Genomic DNA, 22,194 nt, shown 5'->3' on the forward strand with positions numbered 1-22,194 from the left:
GTATTGGAGTTATCAATACCAAACACTTACATACAGAAACATTATAAATTATCTTTAAAAAGATAATTTTTAAATTTAAAAAAATTTTTAAAAAGATAATTTTCCTCCCTTATAAGCAGAAAAGGCGTTACATTATTTTTGTAGTTACGTATGTGAGGAGTTATATTATTATAGATTTAATTTCAAGGTAGTACCGTGGTCATTAAGAAATGTTTGTTGGGGGGGGAGTCAGGTTTGACTGTGTTAAGACCATTGCTACAGAGCCTCAAAGTTCTTAGTTCACACATTTCTTTCATATCCCAAAATAAGTTCCCCTACATTCTCACACGCATCTCTTCTGACTCTTTTAGGTGGCAACAGTCTAACGTATATAGGAAATTTTTTGCCAACTTTGAAACTTAGAATTCTAAAAAATTCTATTATTGGCAAACCATGATCTTGTAGAAAAACAAAGTAGAAAACAGGAGAAAAAGTTACTTTAAAAAATCAACAACTAAATGTTATAGTCAGCATGTGTTTCCAATACCAACCAAATTCACTGGCATTAAAAACCCTGGTAATAATTATAATGCCCTTTCTCCTTAATTACCTTCTTCAATTATGGCAGAAGAATATTGCTATGATGCAGTGATCTGATGAAAGCTGATTCTCGCCACAAGTTTTTGAATGGCATTTTCACAAGTTTTGAGCCAAATACTATTGGCCTAGTCTTCCAGTAGCTCAGTGGAGCTGAGGGTAGGTCTATTTTTTTCAGGGCCTGATCTAGTTCTCTCTGTAAACTATCACTCAGATCTTCCATATGGTTCACAGGGGATAAGTAGGAGTATTTTTTCGTTTATGGGGACTTAGCTGAATGTAGCTTACTAGGGTTTTGACCAAGTTCTGATAGACAACTATAAAATTATGTGATATCAAAGCCTCATTTAGCAAAGCATAGTAGGTGAAACTATACATCTAGGCTTCTGCCTCCTTATACAAATTTACTTCCCAATCATCAGCTTATAGACCCTAACTTAGCAGTTCGCTATTTATTTTCATCTTCTTTCCTTCTCTTAATGTGTTCTGTCTATACTAATGTAGTACATCCATTTGTCCAGCAGCTATCTATTGAGAGTCTATTTTGTGCCAGGTGCCATTCTGGATGCTCTCTCTATTCTGGAACTCCCAACAGGAACATTTCCCCAGATTTCTCTCCATTCTTCCTAAACTAAGCAAAAATGAGGTGTCCCCACATTACCTTATAAACACGTTCCAAATATCTGAAGCCATGGAAAAGTAAATGTTTTTATAGACAAAAATAAACAAAAACCCCTCCAAAACCAATTTCCAGTTCTCTTAATAGTTTACAAAGAAGACATGAAGGAGGCAATTGGTAGTTATATAGTAAATGCGACTGAAGAGAATTAATAAAATGGACCAATGTCTAAAGAAATTAATTCTTGCTGTGGTTCTAATAAATAAAATATATCAATGCTACATAAGAAAGAAAAGACGTTAACACCCCCAGCAAATAAATTCTATTCAGTTGTTACTATAAAGGGATACTAGATCTTATCTATGAAACAGTTACAGCCAAAGAGATAATAATCATCACATACACCCATCTTTAGCAGATCTAAATATGGTATAGGATTCAATTTCAGAGCCAGCCAGAGTGGAGCTATTCTCTCCCTCTCTCTCTCATTTCCTTATCCCCTCCCCCTCATACTTTGCCCTGGCTACCTTTACTCATCTTTCAGGTCTGACCTTAGACAATAATTTCACTTCCTCCAGGAAGCTTGCCCTGACAACTTCCAGGTCTGGGTTAGGTGTCCCAGCTAGCTGCCCTCTATCATAGCACCCTCATTACTTTGTTAGGATAGAAGTCTGTTTCCTCTTGACAGGCAAGAAAGCCAGTCTGACCTGAAAATATCAGGCAACTTACTATTGATGGATCACAACATGCACCATATAGAAATCCACCCATACTTCTGTAAAATATAGCCTCATAACTATCATCCAAGATGAGGGCACAATAAAATTATACAAAACTTATATACTGCTTTGAAGTTTAACAAAGCATTCCATATCCATTACTTTATGTAATCTTCATCATAACCTTGAGTAATATTAACCCCATTTTACCGATGAGGAAGCTAAGACTCAGGTTTGGGCTTTTCTCAGAGCTCCACATTAAATGACAGAGCCAGTTTCAACCCATGTCTTTTATGCCAAGTGTTTTTTCCATTACCTCCAGCATATCAGGTATTCAGAACAAACTGACTGAAAAGAAGTGAGCTAACATATTTCCTTTTTCCTCCCATGTTTCAATTTTACATTTTTATACAAAATGAAAAAGGATTTCTACCTTTCAATTAAAGACATCCTTTTCCCAGTAGATCAAAGGAATATATCTTGTATCTACCAACTTTTAATGTTAGAGGGAAAAAATGCCTTACTTATATACTCCTGAAATTCAACAATTAAGTTTTGAGCTCAGCACTGTGTTAGGCTCTATGGATACAAAAGCATCACATAATGGGATGCTTGAAGAGTTTACAATCTCCTTGAGGAGATAAAAATAACACTAGCAATGTAAGACAGTGCTATATTATAAATCGAGTGCTTATATGGCTGAGGTAAGTAGATGATCAGACAAGCTTAACAGGTTTTGAAGCAATGGTAGAACTAAATGAACCTTAGAAAACGGCCGGGATTTGGACAGTGAATGGGAAAGGCAAATGGAAAAGCCATTCATAGAAGACAATACTGGAAATGAATACATCATATTTCTGAGGCAAGACCAGGAGCCTGGATTGAAAAGAAGTGTCCCTTTAAGGTGGGAACATTAAGCAGAGCATAAAAAAAGTGACAGGAAGAAGAGACAAACTAAAGGGGGATGGATAAAGGAGCAGTCATGTTTCCATCAGAAAAAGGATATGAAGAAAGCAGTGACTAAGGAAGACAAAACGAATATGGGATGGACAGGAATGCAGAGAATACTAGAGTCAAGAGAGGCAACTAAATGGCTGATGCCTTTCCTCTGTGGTCCCAAGATTGCCCTGGGCTTATGACTAACATAGCATTCACTAACCAAACTATAATGGACTATCTATTTAGCTATCTGATTCCTTCATTAGACTTTTGGATCCTCCAGAGCAGTGACTACATTATTCATTCTTACATACTCTTACCCCATCACAATGCTTATTAGCACGCTGTAGACACTCAACAAATGTTTGTTGAAGGAATTATGCAATCCATCCAGGTATCTAGTTATGTGAGACTGACTAGGATGGCAGCCACAGGAATCACTAAGACAGAAGACATTCTGAGGGGAAGCAGTTAACAAGATGATTTGATGGGTACAGGAAATGTGATATGTGACATGTCTTGAGTGACTACTTCAAGTCTGAGTTCCTAGATGCAGAGAACTAGGAAGCTTAGAAAATAAATCCCTTAACAAGACAAGGATCTATCTTGATTTTGGACACATGAATAATCTTTCAGGTAAGATAAAAACACCCAGGTGGAAAAACTAAAAAGTAAGCCTTGGGGATATCCCACTCTTTGAGGATGGGAGAAGAAGCCAATATTATTATGTTACAAAAATGAATTTGCCACAGAACATTCTCAGTTAAAATCTAGCTAAAAACTTTTATTTGTCCACTAATAAATGGACTCAAGAGGCATCTACTTTCACATGGAGGCTAACCTTTCTACTTCCTTTCTTTACTCTGAAAGAGATTAATTTTCAGTAGGTAGAGAAAAAGGCTCAACTATTAAACCAACATGTACAGTGCCTACCAGAACTTATATCTAAATTAGAATATCAGGATGGTGACCAAAACCAAGAAAGTTGAGGCACCGGGGTGGCTCAGTTGGTTAAGCATTTGACTCTTGATTGCAGCTCAGGTCCTGATCTCAGAGTTCTGAGATTGAGCCCTGTGTGGGGCTCCAAACTGGGTATGAAGTCTGCTTAAGATTCTCTCTCTCCCTCTCTCTCTGCACCCTCCACCCACCTCTCTCCCTCTCTTTAAAAAAAAAAAAAAAATTAAAACCAAGACAGAAAGTAAACACTGCACTTTACAATTAAAACAATAGGAAAAAAATTTTAAAGAACTGAGATCTAGACCTGCTGGAGAAATAGTTTCAGTCAGTCAGTCAAAACAGCATAAATTTTAAATGAAAACCTAGTATCTAGAACCAGAAAATGATCTTTAAGATCATAGAAGGCTGAAGCCACAAGCTAAAGATCATTTTGAACCAGTATTACTTTTCACTTACCTGAAGAAGCTCCTATTTGGAATACTGTACATTCAATCCTTGGTCTAACTGATGCGAAGTAGCCAAAAAATACACTGGATACTGAAAACTACAATCTGAGTATAAAGTTTGACCTACTTCTGAAAACTCACTGGTCCTAAGATATCCGTAAAATAAGGAGAAATATACATTTGTGGGTAGCTAGAATAAGGCAACATGATAAACAACTTACAAAACTATCTGGACTTGGAAAATTACAAACATACTCGCTGCTCTGTCCCTGTAATTATAATTAATTATGATGTCTTTTTGGAGAATGTAACATCCAAACATCCAAGTATAATAAGCTTTCTGCTATCCGGCATGGTTAGGGAGTGAGATATGCTCATATTCTAATTAAGTTACCATTGCCACAAGTGAACTGCCAACTGTAAAAGAATTAGATAATGGTGATCTATTATCCAAACCAAAGCTATTTCTAAGATAAGTCTTTGATCCAAGAGGCACTTGAGAAATTTACAGTGAACTTCACATTTCAACTCAACTGAGGCATGTATTGTGCACCTACTATATGTATAAGTTGAAAAGAACTGAGAATCGATGGTAATTTAATCCTTTCTTATAAACAAGTTACCCTGTTGTGTAGATTTTTGGAATGTACATGGTGTTAGATACAGTTCCAGTTTGTATAAATACTAGCTCAGAAATCAGAAATATGTTTAATTCTTTGTTTTATCAATGTGTGATTACAAATCACCTTACATTCTCCAAAAATGAAGAATACAATATAGGGAACTACATTAAAATAAATGCAGTTTTAACAAATAATAAATATTTTAATACATATAATCATTCCAAAGAACATCAAAAATGTTACATTATAATATGGCAGCATACAGTTAAATGTTCTACAAATATGACAAGACAGATATATACACACACATATGCATACAAATATACAGCTATTCTTGATATTCAAAGTTAATACCACATACAAACAGCTTATCTATCTGTGTGTAAAACTATGTCAATCTGATCTAATAATTTTTGGAAAAACTTGCCACCCTTTTAAACAGACTGAATTGTCTCAGAATACACAGGTTTAAACAAGTAAGACTCAGAGTCACTCCATTTCATTTGGTATATGGTCATCTTTATTTATGTTTATCTGTAACATTTTTAAAGTAACTGACAGGATTATTTCTTTTGAATTATTCCGAAAATTATCCTTTAAAATTTCTCAAAATCCAAAGCCTTCATTTTATGAAAGCTCTTATCTTTAGTTCATGCAAGAAAAATGGAACCTGTCTATGTTCTACTAAAACCAGAGGTACATAATTTCCTGGAACCAGAAAAATCAAGTAATCATTACCAAAATAAACTTATATCATCAGTACATTAAAATACTTCAGAAAATATTTTTTAGAAGTGGATACTTGGTGAAAATCACCCAACAATTCTACAGTACCCTCAACTGCCTGCCTGAGATTACCAAGAGATCCAGTCTAGTTTCCTAGTTCTATTCAACTTGGAAACTACAAAGACAGCCACATTGACTTTTATCATCTTTTGCTCTTCAACACAGGGCCACGTAGTGATATCTGTTGATCTTTTCCAGAGAGTCACTAATGTAAAAACCAGATCAGGTGCTCTAATTTATTAGATATTTTTTAAAAAAATCACAGTATTAAGCAGCTTTGACTTTATCTACATAAACAGTTGAATAGTTTTCTTCTTCAACTAGGAGATTTAACATCGTTGAGCTAATACATTAGCAACTTCACCAAAAAAATATCCTGTAACTGTTTAAGGTAATATACAGATCTGTCTCCTAGAGGAAGCTCAGAATTTGCAATGCAGTGTAGTTTCTTTGATATAGCTACTCTGTTTCGGTTCCAAAGGCTATAATTCATGACCTACACAACGGACCTCCCTGTTTTCTCTGTTCCTATCTATCTTATATCCTACCTAATGATCGTCGATTCAGTTATGTATTTGAAACTTTGCTCTTTTAGAATCTGATTCTGTATTCAAACCTTTGATACAATATAATCATTTAAATTTATACCAAATATTGTACAACTAATAAAAGTTATTTCTAGAGAATTCCTCATTCTTCAACAATGAAAATTAAGCACTTCTGTTGCTGAACAGTAATTTTCAATAACGGCACATTCACTAACTATGTAAAATGGTCCTTTGTGACATGGGTTAGCTACAAAGAAGTTCCCTATATGTATGGGTAGGACTGTGGCTCTAACATGGCTGAGCAGATTATAGACCATGATGAGAAGTCCTTACTTGCCTTTAATTTCAATTTTGTTTTTCCTGCTGGTATGTTTTATATGTTCACAATCCTTATTAAGAAAAATCAAGCTTATAGCTAGAAAAATGATAAAACTCTGGTTGTCTCATAGCTAAAGCTAGTTGCCAATTTTTAAAATGTCTTTCCAATTGGATATTTTGGACTCAAAGCTGATTACTTCAGCTTCTACCTTCTCTTTCCTTAAAGTTAGGAGGGTACCTTTGGTTGTTTACACTGTGTGGCTACTTCCCTTCTACCTACCTATTTTGGTCTAGTAATGGTCTCTGTATGACTCAATGGTAGCTATGTAATGTGTATAAAAGAGAAAAAAATTGGTCAACTCTCTTCCTAAACCTCATTTTGGTTCCCCCTTTCCTCTATCAATACTGTATTATTTTAGTACTAGACAAGGTTACTTAAGAATAAAATGTTAAAAATATAGTTCACTTTTTATTCTCTTGACTACGTACAATTAATTTTCAGACAGTGACAAAGTTTAGGAAAATAGTAAGTAAGAAAGAATAAATTTTTCTCTGGGGAAAGGGACACTTTATCAAATCACACTACACATATCCATATAAGGCTAGCTCTATTCTGACATAAAGTAAAAAGATTTGGGGTGATCTGTGCCTTTCCAATTTTAAACAGATTTTACTATTGTAAGTAGCAGTCACATTTATATGTTATCACTTGCATTCTCGTCTGAATTAAGAATTCTAGCCCCCCCACCATCTCCATCAGTTTGAATTGTTTCCGTTTGATGTTGTTTTTCTTTCTCTTCTTTGAAAAGAATCATCTTATTTTTGAAGTTGTGTTAAATTAGGGTCAATAATGATTAATCACTTCAGTGCCAATTTGTGGTTATCAACATACCAAGCACTGGATTTTAAATTTCTAACTCAATTCTTACAACTTGGTAAGATGGACATATTATTCTCCCTCTAGAGATGATGAAGTTGAGGCTCAAGGATATTAAGTAACTTGCTCCAGCACACAGCTAGGAAAAGCCTCCAGTAGGAAATGTCAGAACCAAGAATTCAACCTCTTGTCCAACTCCAAAGCCCATAATCTTTGTACTCCACCATCCCTCCACAAAAATTTTGCTCATCTGTCTTAGCTAACAGTTTAGTGTCCTAAACTTGATAACTTTTTTAAGAGGTGCTAAGGCCATCAAACTTCACCTTAGCCTGTTTGTTACAATATACTCTTTCCACTGTTTTTTATGCCTTATTTATCAATTTTCAAGAAGCTACAGTGTTCTTCGGGAAATGAGAAATTTCACAGAGTGACAAGTAACACCTGAATTAGCTACTCATTTCTGATACAAGATAAAAGTCTTTCACACAGAAATCTTGACAAAATTAGCTTTTCTCCTAAATAACCACTCTAGCAATCATAATAAAAATAATGATACATCATCTCTGTCACTCATGGAACACTTAATGGGTCTGACATTTTCAACTGAACTATTTATTGAACAATCCTAAATGATATCGAGGATTACTAATATACAAAACTGTCTGGCTGTGTGTGGGGAGTGTCTGCCTAAGGAGGAGTGTTAATTTATTTAATAGATGGATTTAATAACACTTTTTCTGGTAATAATCAAACTAGTCTACAAATGGGGCTGATTAAATCATTACAAAGTCTCCTAGTGAAGGGGACAAAGGCAAGGTCAACATAATGAGAAAATAAGAACTGTAATCTCCTGATTCTGTAAACTGAGAAAATGTGAAGTAAGGTGTCAAGTATGCCAGGTGGGTCTACATCCAGCTCCTCCCCTTCTTTTCCAGCTCAATTTGAATAGTCAAGCATCCTTACTCACTTTTATCTTGCCTCTACCCTACAAATCCACATCCCCAAGACATGCCTTATACAATGCGCTTTTTTGGGGGGAAGATAGGGGGGAGTGGTTTGAATAAGAATTACAATCTGTAGATACTTCTATAAAGAAAGCATCCTCGCCTTGCCATGACTGAGCAAAAGTTAAACTGAAAAGTACTATTTGGCTGATGACACTAACAGGGTAAGAGAATAATACAGGGACTCATGTGTGCCCTCACTGCTATACCAAACATCCTGACCCTTTTTTGTTTCCTCCTTCCCCTGGACACAGTTCAAGCCTGTGGGCGCTCCATGTTTGCCAACGCTAATAGGAGTCTTAGGCTAGACCTTCTCCCCTAGAAGTCATGTGTCGAGAGCATAATAATCTGCTCTTAGGATAGAGAATTCATCTTTCAATCACTTGCAATCTTATCACACTTATCTGACTTAAGTTTTTAAAAATATTAACACCTCGGGTCTGTTGCTTAAAAATGTTTCCTCACATTAAACACTAGGGAATTTTGGAGGAAAAAAATGGGCATTCAGATTATCAAGAATTTAGATTTCCAATGACTGCTTTCTGAACTCTGAGATTTAAAACATCAGTAGGAGATTCAAGCCTTATAGCCAGTGAGTTAACCAAAAACAAAATAAAACAAAAAACCCTACTGATGTATTCTCCCACTCTTTACAATTATAAAAGATCATCAGTTTTATTCCTTTGCTTTTGTTGGATATAAAAGTCACAAAAGCATTCTCTAAAAACATGTTTTAAAATGATAAAACAAGTATTCTACAAAAAAGTAAGTTAACCATGTCAGTGAACAACTATCAGACAACTCTTTACAGTACAATAGTAAAGTCATGAATGTCGGGGATCCTTCTAAAACAGAAGAAAAAAGTTTTAACCCTGCATTTTCAGAATTATAATATTTGGCAAATTCAAACACAAAAACAAACAAGACTAAAAAAACAAAACAAAACAAAAAAAGACTTTTTGATAGACTCTTAAATACATACTACTTACATGACACCTTGTAGAACTTTCTGGGGATCAGGGTCAAATAGCCTGTCAACATAGTGGCGACTGCTAGCTGTTACTTCCTAGAAAGTGGGGGGAAAAATTATGACATCTGAAGCCATGCAAATCACAAATTCACAGCATCACCCACAACATCAAATAGCTATTTCATCTAATTTAAGGCAGATGCATTAGAATGTCTATAAAATACTTAATATATTAAATCATTCTGAGAAAAGTATGTGACAAGATAAATAAGATGGGGAAGAAAGAGAACACCTTGTTTTCCCTAAAACCGTAACTAGACAGTGGGATCTTTGTGGTGAGCCCTGCAAGCTTTGCCAACAGAAGAACTGGGCATAAGTGTTAAGAAGCAAGGTAAGTTTCTTAATCAACTGTTGGATGTCACCTTCATATGAACAACAGATAGGAATGTTGCTTCTGTTTAGTACCCACTAAAGGGAGAGAAAATCTGGCTCTCAGAAAGGAAAAAAGGGGTAGCACTTCATAAAAAGTCCAAGAGGGGTAGTCCATATGCAAGAGGAAGACTTTCAGACTGACACAGAGAAGCTACACTGATAGGAAGCAGACATGTGTAAACATAAAAACTAAAGTAAATGAGTTGTCATGCTTTCTGTGAGGGAAAAGCAATTAAGAATTAGAGAGATTTAGGGGTGCCTGGGTTAGTTAAGCAACTGACTCTTGATTTCGGCTCAGGTCATGATCTTAGGGTCCTGGGATAGAGTGAGCCATGCTCTGTGTTCAGTGGGGAGTCTGCTTGAGACTCCTCCTCTGCCTCTCCCCCACCAAATAAATAAATCTTTTTTAAAAAGAGAGAGATTTATTAAGCCCAACAGAGTGGTCTAGTCTGAAGTGGCTGAGGCTACATAGAAGGGGAGCGTTAGAACATAAAGAAGAAAGGCAGACACCTCCTTTTATTTGTATTGTGGAGTTTCCTCTATTATGTTATTTCTTATAATACTTATTTGGAGGAGTAATATTTTTTATATTTAATTTTCATTTCTTTTTTTTTTTAAGATTTTCTTTTAGTAAGTAATCTCTACACCCAAGGTGGGGCTCAAACTCACAATCCTGAAGTCAAGTCGCATGCTCTACCACCTGAACCAGCCAGGCGCCTCATTTTTTAAAACAAAGAACATATGTTTAAGAACCAGAGAAAAAGAATTTTCATCCCTTCTGTTTCTTTCTGAGGCCTGCTGAAATATGCTCATGTACTGCCATCCATTCGTCATGAATTAGCATCGAGAGGAAGAAATACTGTTCCAGTTTACCCAGAACCCCTGATCAGAAACAGTTAACTGACAAGACACAGTGCCAGCTTAAACTCCTGAGTCACCAAAAGTATCTCTGGAGAAAAAGTGCATAAATTCCAATTTTCTGATAATATAATTAATTCAAAATCAAAATATTTTTTCCTATTATGAGCTTACTACCAAAATATCCTCATAGGCAACCCAAATACCTACTTTTAGTGTGCACTCCATTTATAAAGAACAAACAGGGGCAGCAAACAAGCAAAACTGATAGAAATACTTGTGCCCAACAGGATTCCATTAAAGTACCTGATAATAGGATCTGGTTTACTCAAAATAACAGAACCACAGAGTTAGAAGGATTCTTAATAAGTATTTGTCCCAATCCCTAGGGCGCCTGGGTGGCTCAGCCCATTGAACGTCTGCCTTCGACTCAGGTCATGATCCCAGGGTCCTGGGATCGAGGCCAGTGTTGGGCTCCCTGCTCAGCAGGGAGTCTGCTTCTCCCTCTCCCTCTGCCCCTCCACCTGCTTGTATGTTTTCTCTCTCTCTAATAAATACAATCTTAAAAAAAAAAGTTTCATAATTAAAAAAGTATTTATCCCAATCTCTTAGTTAACAAATGAGGGATGGATCTTTACCCTGATGTCAGATTGTCAAAGTTTAAGTAGGGACGCAAATAACTGTACAAATACATCAAGAAATAATATATCAAGAGCAAAATCCAGAGTAAAACTGAAAACAGTATTCCTGTAATACAAACAGATGAGTTTCATCACTCCCTTTGAATACACGTGCTTCCCTGGCTTTCCAACATACTAAATTCTTCTGAGTCCCTCAGAACCTTAGCCTCCCTTCTATCTAGGGATTGATCTTGGATTTTACTATTCCTCTTCACATACTCTCTCACAGCTCTGTATCTCTTGCCTCTCAATGTGGTTTAGAAAAAGACACTTGGGCTTAAGACCTGCATCTTAAACAACATAAGTTTTGCCCATTAACAGCAACTCTCTTTACTGCTCTGTACTTGGTTCATTCAATTTTACAAGCACTGAGTACCTACTATATGCAAGGCACTGAGGAAAGCATTAAAGATTTTTAAATGAATAAGGCATGGTCCCTGTCCTCAAGAATTCATTTTCTATTGTAATTATGTTTACATGTTTATGTTCCCTACTAGAATACAAAACAGAAGTATACATACATACAGGCAGCACTGAGGAGGGAGTTAATAAACTAGGAGAATCAGCGATGAAGACTCCTTAGAGGAGTTGGTTTTGGAAAACAAATAAGAGTGCACGAGACTGGACAAGGAAGAAATCAGTGTCCCAGTCACAGCCATAGCACATGTGAAGCCAACACCCATATACCATCAGCAAGTATATACCAGTTGCTAGCACTGACAAAGAAGGGAAGGTAGATGCCACGAAGAATATAAAACACAGAAGGCTAATCAACAGATGGCCCATAATTGGAATACAGATTGTCTTTTGGTCAAAGTTCTATGCTAGGTGCCAAAGAAGATCCAAAAGGCTATTATGGCAGAATTTTGCATTTAAGGAGCTTACAATCTCTAAGGGGGTCATGTATACACACATACAAAAAAAAAACAAAACAATCCTCTGAGCTGCCTAAGTAGCAGTGAGCTGAGGGGATACAGTCACTTATTCAATTTTACTCTATGCTTCTGCCTAACATATTCATTGATTTTTCTGTATGGAACAATTCTCATATTTCACTGCTTCCCTTTGTAGATCAGGTCACCTCTCCCCTCTCAGCCCTCGTCTCCCTTCTTTCAAAAGGCAACCTGGAAATGTAAGAATTTGAGACAGAAGGCAAATGGTATAGTTATTAAACAAACTGGTCAGGAAAAGCTTCTCTAAGAAGGTGACATTTGAGCAAAGACCTGAAGAAGATGAAGGATGAAGTCATGTAGCCACCTGGGGGCAAAGCTTTTTAGGCAAAGAGAACACCAAATGCAAAGGCTCTGAAATGGGAAGTGTCTGCTGTGATCAAAGAACAGGGGGCCATTATTATAGTTGGTACAGAATGAGTGAAGGAGAAAGCCACAGAAGATAAGGTCAGAGAAGAGGGGCCAGATGGTAAAGAGCTACATTGTCTAATATGATAGCCACTGGCCTCATATGGCTATTGAGCATTTGAACTGTAGCTAAGAACTGAATTTTAATTTTTTTAACTTTAATTAATATTTTAAATTTAAAAACCAATACTGGATTCAGTTATTAGAAAACCTTGAAGAATGTTTAGAATTACTTGGGTATGCAAATCTACTTGTTCAACTGTAAATTTTATGAAACCTAAATGCCAATCAAGTATTTCCCATCAAAATTTGGCATCCAAATTGTATAAAATACACACCAGATTTTGAAGACTTACTATAAAAAAGTAAAATAATTCATTTAATAATTCCTTATATTGATTACTGTTGAAATAACATACAATATATTGGTTTAAGTTAGATGTATTAAGATTAATTTATGTTTTCTTTTTACGTTTACAGCATGGCTGGTAGAAAATTTAAAATTACATGTATAGCTTGCATTATTTTTCCATTGGACAGGGCTGGTATAGAGCCCTGTTGGTCATTCTAAAGATTTTGCTTTTTATAGCTTGAGTTGGGAAGCCATTACAGTTTTGGGAAAAGAGACATGAACTGACTAGTTTTTGTTTTGTTTTTTAATGTTTTTAAATTTATCTATTTGACAGAGAGAGAGAGAGAGAGTGAGAGAAAGAGCACACACAAGCAGGGAGAGGGAGAGGGAGAAGTAGGCCCGCTGTTGAGCAGGGAACCCAACGCAGGGCTCGATCCCAGGACACCAGGATCATGACCTGAGCCGAAGGCAGCTGCTTAACCAACTGAGCCACCCAGGCACCCCCCCGAACTGACTTGTTTTAAAAGGATCACTCTGGTTACAATCTTAGAACAAATACGTGGAGGGGCTAGAGGACAAAAGCAGGGAGACTAGGTAGGAGGCTGTTTCAGTATCAGAAATGCTGTCATTTCAGAGATGATGGTAGACTGGACTAGGACAAGAGTTTTGAAGGTAATACAATTCACTGATTCCAGATAAATGTTGAAGTTGAAATGACTGTCAAGTTGGATATGCTGTCACAATAGATATGGGGTGTGAAAGAAGAGAGGAGCCAAGGATAACACTTAGGGTTTTTGCCTGAGTATCTAGAAAGATTTGAGTTGTCAGTTAATAAGATGAGGAAGACTGTGAGTGATGCAGGTTTGAATGAGAAGATCAAAAATTAGTTTTGAACATATTAGGTTTGAGAATTTTATTAGCCATCCAAGTGAGAATGTCAAGTTGGCAGTTGGATATATGAATCTGGAGTTCAGGAGACAGTTGTGGGCTAGATATACAAATCAGGGAATTATCAGCTTGCGAATGGGACGAGTTCACTAAGGGAGTTCACTTTACCATGGACAAAGCAAGGCCAGAAGACTGAACGATGGCGTACTTGGATCAAGCAGAATTCCAAGAAGCCAAATGAGAAACTGTTTCAAGGAGAAAGTAATCAAATATGCCAAATATTAATAAAGTATAGCATAAGATGATGACTAGGGCCTGATACAGAAATAGGGAAGTCATCAGCAACCTTGACAACAACAGTATGGGCAGAGTGGTGAAGCCAATGCCTGCTTGAAGAGGACTTCAGAGAGAAGGGGAAAAGAGGAATTAAAGAAAGTAAATACAGACAACTCTTGCAAGGAGTTTCATTGTGGAAAGGAGAATGAAGAAACAGAGTAGTACCTAGAGGGAGAAGTGGGAGTTGGGAGAGCGTTTTTTAAAAGATGGAATAAATTAGAACATACTTATTTATTGATGGAAATTTTTAAAAGATTTTTATTTATTTGACAGAGAGACAGCCAGAGAGGGAACACAAGCAGGGGAAGTGGGAAAGGGAGAAGCAGGCTTCCCATTGAGCAAGGAGCCCGATGTGGGGCTCGATCCCAGGACCCTGGGATCATGACCTGAGCCGAAGGTAGACGCTTAATGACTGAGCCACCGATGGAAATTTTTTTAACAGAGAAAAAACATGCTGCATTGGGGCAGGGGGAGAACTTTTGGAACTATGTTCATGAATAATTGAGAGGGAAAGGGATTTACTGGCCAAGTAGAACATGGAAAGTACAATAACCAGAGAGAATTAAGTAGATGGATATGGCAGTGAGCACTTGTGGACACTGTCTGTGATTACTCCTATTTTTAGAGAGTAAAAAATGGTGAGGGTGCGTGGGGAGGTGGGTGGTACGAAGAAAGGAGGAAGACAATGACACTGAATGGGCCAAGAAAATGTACCAGGACTGCCAGACAGCACTAGCTCTCTTGAGGTGCATGGTTATGAATTTAAAGTATAACTAGTCAGCATGGCTGTGGTTTTCCTCAGCAACATCAAAATGTACAGAATAGGCATGAAAAAGAGAGTTGGATTTAACCAGACACGGAATATTTCACCACACAAGGATGACAAAGCTAGGGGAAAGGGTCAGCTCAGTTGAGGGTATATGCGAAGTTGCAATTATAATGATGAACCTATTAAAGGCCAGTGAAAAAGTGGTAGGATTAATAGACAGCAGATAACAGATGGACTGTGGAAGGATTGTTGATATTGGGGCAGCAGAAGGAGTGGCTTAGAAGGACAGAAGGTGGTGGGCAGGATATTTGAAATTGAGATTATGGAGGAACTTTAGTTATTGGTAAGGTCAAGGTCTAGGAAATGACCATGGGAATAAGTACCTCAAGGCAGGATGGAGGATATGATCATCGGGGAAGCCTACAGTTTAAGAAAAATGGTCAGCAACTGAGTGGCTCAGTTGGTTAGGTATCTGCCTTCGACTCAGGTCATGATCCCAGGGTCCTGGGATTGAGGCCCGCATTGTTGGCGAGGCGAGCCTGCTTCTCCCTCTCCCTGCCGCTCCCCCTGCTTGCGCATGCTCTCTCTCTCTGACAAATAAAATCTTCAAAAAAAGAAAAACTGTCTATATAGGCAATGAAATTTCCATAAATCATCACACAAGTAATGCTACAGAAAGTGACCATAAGCTTGCAGCTAAAATCTCAAAGAAATGAGGAAGAATGAACTAAGGGGTCTATGGATGCACAACAAGGTAGAGTCTGATAAGATACAGAGCAGGAGTGTTTAGAGAAAAGGGAAAGAGCGGAGTTTGAAAAGAACAATGAGGAGCAAGCCTCTATCTCCATCTCTAGGGATAGAAGGGATGGATATGAGAGATAGAGAAGGAAAAAGAGCCACCAGCTGAGAAGTTTACAAAAGAAAGTTGGGAAAAAGTATCATCGGGGGTAAATCCCAGTTCGGTCTAAACAAGAAAGATGAAGGAAATGTTCAGAGAAGAGGCAGGAGAAAGGCAAGAGATCTAGATAGAAAAGTAAAAAGAGTTATATGCACAAGAGGAATGACCCTAGAGCCTTGAGCTTCTTGTGGTAGTTAATGTAAACAGGCATAAAGAGTTTAATCCTGACGACCTCAAGGGAAAGAGCAGGAGTGTGTGGGGGAGGTAGGGGTAGAAAGAACTTTGGGGCTCTTCTTCATTCTTGCCAACAACAATGTGGGGAGGGACAGTTTGATCTGGGCAATTTACTCCAGAAATATGAGAAGCACTGGGGTTCCTCCTTCCCTCCTGCCCAGAGAGACAAGAAGGTTAGGAGGGTTTCTGATGTCCTGTCCTTTCAAGATGTGGCTTCATCTTCACTTCAAAACACCTATGCCCTTTTATGGGGCACCTGGGTAGCTCAGTCAGTTAAGTGTCTATTGATCTGAGGTCGTATCTTCATCTCAGGGTAGTGAGTTCAAGCCCCACACTGGGCTCCACACTGGTTATGGAACCTATTTAAAACGACAACAACAAAAAAACCCACCAATGCCCTTTTAAATTGCTTTATGTAGCTTCCATTAGCTGTACACATGGTGATTCTTCCATCCTTCCAATTGACTGAGTGAATGTGCCAAGCAGCCAGCTAAAGCTCAAGGTACAGTTTATGCCCATAAAGGAGAGCAAAGCTAGCCAAGGTCAGACTGTGACTGCCGCCTTCTGGCACAAGACTTCAAACAAATGACCTAGCAAGCCCTTAAAACCTGGATCTGAACTCATTTTACACATTCAAAGCTGCAATAAAACCACCACAAATGTATATATTAAAAACCTGTGATATTTTATGCTTACTAGCACCCCCTGAAATTATATTACATGAAAATGTACATGGAACCCTTTAACAGAAAGTCTGCAGATACCAAACTTGTGAATTTGAGTTAATTCTAAGAAGAGTTGAATCCACTGTGTGTACAAACAGGTACCAATCACTATAATAAAGAGAATCCTAAAGCAAATTTCTTCTTGCAGGAAAACAAAAACAGAAACAGGTAATGAGTTGCATTCCATTATGGAGAAGTATTAATGGAAGCTATTTCCCTTTTATTAGGGCTAGGCAGCCTCTAAGTGGCCCCCAGTGATACCCACCTCCTGGTACTTGATTCTAGCAAACAGAATGTAGTGGAGGTGACAGGATGTCACTTCAGAGCTTGGTATGTGTGTGTGAAAAGCCAGCTTCCATGCTGTGCTATGGAGAGGCTCATACAGAATGAACTGCAGGAGTCCCCCAGCCAAGAGCCAGCAGGAACTGAAGCCCTTAGTCCAACAGCCCACGTGGAACTAAATCCTGCCAATAACCACGTGAGTGAGCTTGGAAATAGATTCTCCCTCGATTGAGCTTTTCAGGTAAAACCTCCTGCTAGAGGTACCTGGGTGGCTCAGTTAGTTAAGCGGCCAACTCTTGATTTTGGCTCAGGTCATGATCCTGGGGTCCTGGGATGGAGTCCACTTGAGGGTTCTCTCTCTCCTTCTCCCTCTACCCTTCCCCCTGCTCATGCTCTCTCTCTCAAATAAATAAATCTTAAAGGAAAAAAAAAACAGAATTAAGAACAAAAACAAAAAAACAAAACACGGCTCCTGCTAACACCCTGACTGGAACCTCTCAAGAAACTTTGGGGCAGAGGCATCAGCTAAGCCACACCTGAATTCCTGACCTACAGAAACTGTGAGATAATAAACATAGTTTTAAGCAGCTAAGTTTTAGGGTAATTTGTTATGTAACAGTATTAGAGATAACAATACACCTTCAAATTTATCATCCAAACTAGAACAATTTTAAAGAAGGAAAGAGGGCACTATTAATCATTATCACAGAGTAATACACATAAATGAGAGCTAGAAACAAATCAGGCTGTATGATCATCCTACCTTTAATTTTTCTTTAATAGTACAAAAAAGGAAAAAGTTAGAGCTCAGAAAACTGGTCAGACATCCTGAAAAGGCAAACTAAAACAATCTCTAATTACCCTTCTGAATAAGCTATCCATGACTGGGGTTGAATTAAAACCCTGCCCTTTGGGAGGAGGATCCAAAATGGCAGACTTTAGCTAGGAAGAGGGAGAACCATGACCATTTGCACACATCTGCACAAGCCAGGGAGTTGGGGGACACTCCAACCACCCATGCAGGCCTCAGCAAATGCCAAAATCCTGAACTCATCTCTTCCCATGGATGCACCAATACAGCTACATACAGACCATTTCCCTTTTTAGATTTTATTTATTTGAAGAGAGAGAGACACAGCTAGAGAGGGAACACAAGCAGGGGGAGTGGGAGAGGGAGAAGCAGGCTTCCCGCCAAGCAGGGAGCCCAATGAGGGACTCAATCCCAGGACCCTGTGACCATGGCCTGAGCTGAAGGCAAACGCTCAACGACTGAGCCACCCAGGCGCCGCTGGACCACTTCCCTCTTAAAAAGATCTGAAAACTAGATGAAATGCTCTTCACAACAAAGGATAAAAAGATCACATCTAGATGGGTACGAGAGGAAGAGACACGGTCTTGCATGCCCTGGCATGGCACACAACAGGGAAGGATCTTACCAGTTAGGTGCTTCTCCCAGAGAAGGGAGGGGTTGGTGTGCACATTGGGCACCCTGGCCTCTGAGATCTATACCAGAAAAACAAGTCCCCAGAATGGCTTAGAAAACCAATGGTGCTAATACCCAGGGGTCCTAAAGTGCTATAGGAAACTGAGATTTCCCGCTTGGAGGGCTCATATGTGGTTTCACTGTCCCAGGACCCAACAAAAAACAGCAGTTTGAGAAGCATGTAGATTATATGTGAAGGAGAATCATTTGCTGATCTAATAGCATCAACTAGAGGGGTGAGGGACAGTTGAAATGCTCCCCAGAGACAGAGGTGCTGGCTGACACCATTGTTGAACTCTCCATGTAGACTGCTAGGCCAGCACAGGTGGGTAACCTCGGACATGGCACTCTCCCACTGCCTTGCTGGGATGCGTCAGGGTGGGGAGTGGTCCTGGCACTTGCTGAGGCCAGAGAGCATGGGTGGTTGGAGTCCTACCCTGCTCCCTGGCTAGAGCAGGCAAGTGCAAATGGTCTCTGAGTTCTCCCGCTGCCTACTTAAAGTCCACAAGTGCAAGTGGTTGTGATATTCCCCTGCCCCCTAGCTGGGGCTGGTAAACACCAGTGGCAGTGGCATTCTCCCACTTCCAGCCTAAAGCTGGAGCACACACAAAGACAAAGCACTTTCTCACAGCATTGTTGAGGCCCACAGGTAATCACAGACAAGACATTTTTCTGCTCCTTCTCTGAAGCCTGTGAATCTGCCCCACCCACCACACTCTCCAGCTGCCTTGCTGAAGCCAGTAGGCACACACACCCACACAGGGAACATCTCTTGATTACCCAGCCCTGGTGGCCAAGACGGTTGGCTTTCCAGAGCTGTACAGGACTGTAACAACTGGACAGACAGCTCTTGTGGCAGGCCACCACCCCAAAGCACTGCAGAGACAGAAGACTGAAACACAACCTCAGTCTTCCTGTGAAAAAAGGCTATTTGCTTAGCCCAGTGCTTTAGCCTGAAGGATAGGCATCAAGTTCCCCACACATCTAGAGGCTAAAAACGCACTCCCAGGGAAATACCACAAGACTCCCCAAGAAGGAGTTTATACACTTGTCTGGAGCCCAGACTTTTCAACTGTTGCCCTGGAGACACCTCCAGATTTTCTGGTCTAGAGGCCCACAGGAATTACAATTGCAGCCCCACAGGACTGCATATACTTGCACACTTGAAAAGCTGCTGCCTAAAGGTCTGGCTTCCAATCAGCCTGAAACTAAATGCTAAAAGAGATTCCTTCTCTTGGATAGCTGATAAGTCTTGGCACATCCACAACAATGGCAGCATATCAAGATTAAATCAGGCAGTTTGGACAATCACAAAGGTGCAAGAAACAACCAAGAGCTCGGGCAAGGTTGAAGAAGAAGGATCAGAACCTACCTAAAACCAGTCCTTCAAGGCGCGATTGGGTGGCTCAGTCGGTTGGGTGGCTGATTCTTGGTTTCAGCTCGGGTTGTGATCTCAGGGTCGTGGGATCAAGCCCCACACTGGGTTCCGTGCTCAGCACAGAGTCTGCTTGAGATTTTCTCCCTCTCTCTATGCCCCTCCCCTCTGCTCACATGCATGCTCTCTCTCAAATAAATAAATAAATAAATAAGATCTTGGCGGGGGGAAACACTCCTTCAAAACTGAGAAAGGTAGCTGTTTTGCCTGACAGAAACAAATGCATAGAGTCAAACAAAATGAGGAAACAGAGAAATATGTTTCAAACAAAAGAACAAGACAAAACCTCAGAAAAAAGACTTTAATGATATGGAGACAAGTAATCTACCTGATAAGGAATTCAAAATAATGGTCATAAAAATGTTCATCAAACTTGAAAGAATGGATGAACACAGAGAGAACTTCAACAAAGAGAAACTACCAAAGAGAAGTCACAAAGCTGAAGAATACAATAACTGAACTGAAAAATATACTGGAGGGATTCAATACAGTGGAAGAAGTATAGATCAGTGAGCTGGAAGATAAATCAATGGAACTCACCCAAACAGAGCAGCAAAAAGAAAAAAATATTTTTTTATAAATTTTTTAAAAAAATTATAATTTTTTTATAAATTTATAAAAAATAAAATTTTTAAATAAATTTTATAAATTTTTAATAATTTTTTTAATAAATTGACCCCTTTATTTTTTATTTTTTTCTCTTTAAATTTTTTTATTGTTCTGTTAATCACCCTATATTACATCATTAGTTTTTGATGTAGTGTTCCATGATTCATTGTTTGTGCATAATACCCAGTGCTCTATGCAGAACATGCCCTCTTTAATACCCATCACCAGGCTAACCCATCCCCTCACACCCCTCCCCTCTAGAACCCTCAGTTTGTTTTTCAGAGGCCATCGACTCTCATAGTTCGTCTCCCCCTCCGATTTACCCCCCTTCATTCTTCCCCTCCTGCTATCTTCTTCTTTTTCTTTTCTTAACATATATTGCATTATTTGTTTCAGAGGTACAGATCTGTGATTCAACAGTTTTGCACAATTCACGGCGCTCACCATAGCACATACCCTCCCCAATGTCTATCACCCAGCCACCCCATCCCTCCCACCTCCCACCACTCCAGCAACCCTCAGAAGAAAAAAATAATTTAAAAAAATGAAAATAAGGAACCTCTGGAACAACATCAAGTGGAATTACACTTGCATTACAGGAGATCCCAGAAGGAGAAAATAAAGGGACAAAAAACTTATTTGAAGAAATAATGGCTGAAAGCTCCCCTAAAGAAGGAAACAGACATCCAGGTCCAGGAAACCTAGAGAGTTTCAAAGAAAATGGACCAACGAGAGCCACACTAAGACAAATTATAATTAAAATGTCAAAAGTTAAAAACAGAATCTTAAAAGCAGCACGAGAAAAGCAAAATTGTTATGTTCAAGGGAAATCCCATAGGTTATCAGCAGATTTCACAGCAGAAACTTTGCAAACCAGAAGGCAGTGGCAAACCAGAAGGCAGCACTTTCAAAGTGCTGAAAGGATAAAAATCTCCAACCAAGAATACCCAGCAAGATTATCATTCAGATTGAAAGAGAGATAGTTCTCCAAACAAAAGCTAAAAAAGTTCATCACTACTAAGCCAGCCTTACAAGAAATATTAAAGGGACTTCTTTAAACTGAAAAGAAATGACACGAATAACAAGAAAGTATACAAAAATTCTTACTGAAATAGGTAAATATGTAGTAAAGGTAGTGTATTAATCACGTATAAAGCTACTAAGAAGGTTAAAAAACAAACACGATAAAATTAACTAAACCTATAATAATTAGCCAAGAGATACATAAAATAAAAAGATGTAGAAAGTGACATCAAAAGCATAAAATGTGGGGTGGGAGAAAGTAAAAATATAAACTTTTGGAATGTGTTCAAATTTAAGTTGCTATCAATTTAAAATAGACTATCACATACACAAGATGATATATGTGAACCTCGCAGTTACCACAAAGCAAAAACTTATGGTAAATACACAAAATAAGAAAGGAATCTAAACATAACACTATATATAGAAAATCCATAGATTACACCCAAA

The 22,194-nt window shown here is 38.5% G+C and overlaps 1 protein-coding gene across 4 annotated transcripts in view; it reads right to left on the reverse strand.

Moving 5' to 3' along the window:
* ARMC8 (armadillo repeat containing 8) overlaps positions 1 to 22,194 on the reverse strand; it is a 124,576-nt gene that overhangs the window by 86,237 nt on the left and 16,145 nt on the right. For all 4 annotated transcript variants that reach the window (XR_003608425.2, XR_003608427.2, XR_003608424.2 and 1 more), the window contains exon 2: positions 9,402 to 9,478. Coding sequence is in view for 1 of the 4 variants with exons in the window: in XM_028099096.2 (XP_027954897.1) it covers positions 9,402 to 9,478 (77 nt within the window). In the remaining 3 variants the exon portion in view is untranslated. The remainder of the gene's footprint in view (positions 1 to 9,401; positions 9,479 to 22,194) is intronic.

This window comes from Eumetopias jubatus, unplaced genomic scaffold (genome assembly GCF_037043125.1).
Source record: "Eumetopias jubatus isolate StellerSeaLion01/CBP00866 unplaced genomic scaffold, mEumJub1_p1.0 scaffold_1, whole genome shotgun sequence".
NCBI lineage: Eukaryota > Metazoa > Chordata > Mammalia > Carnivora > Otariidae > Eumetopias > Eumetopias jubatus.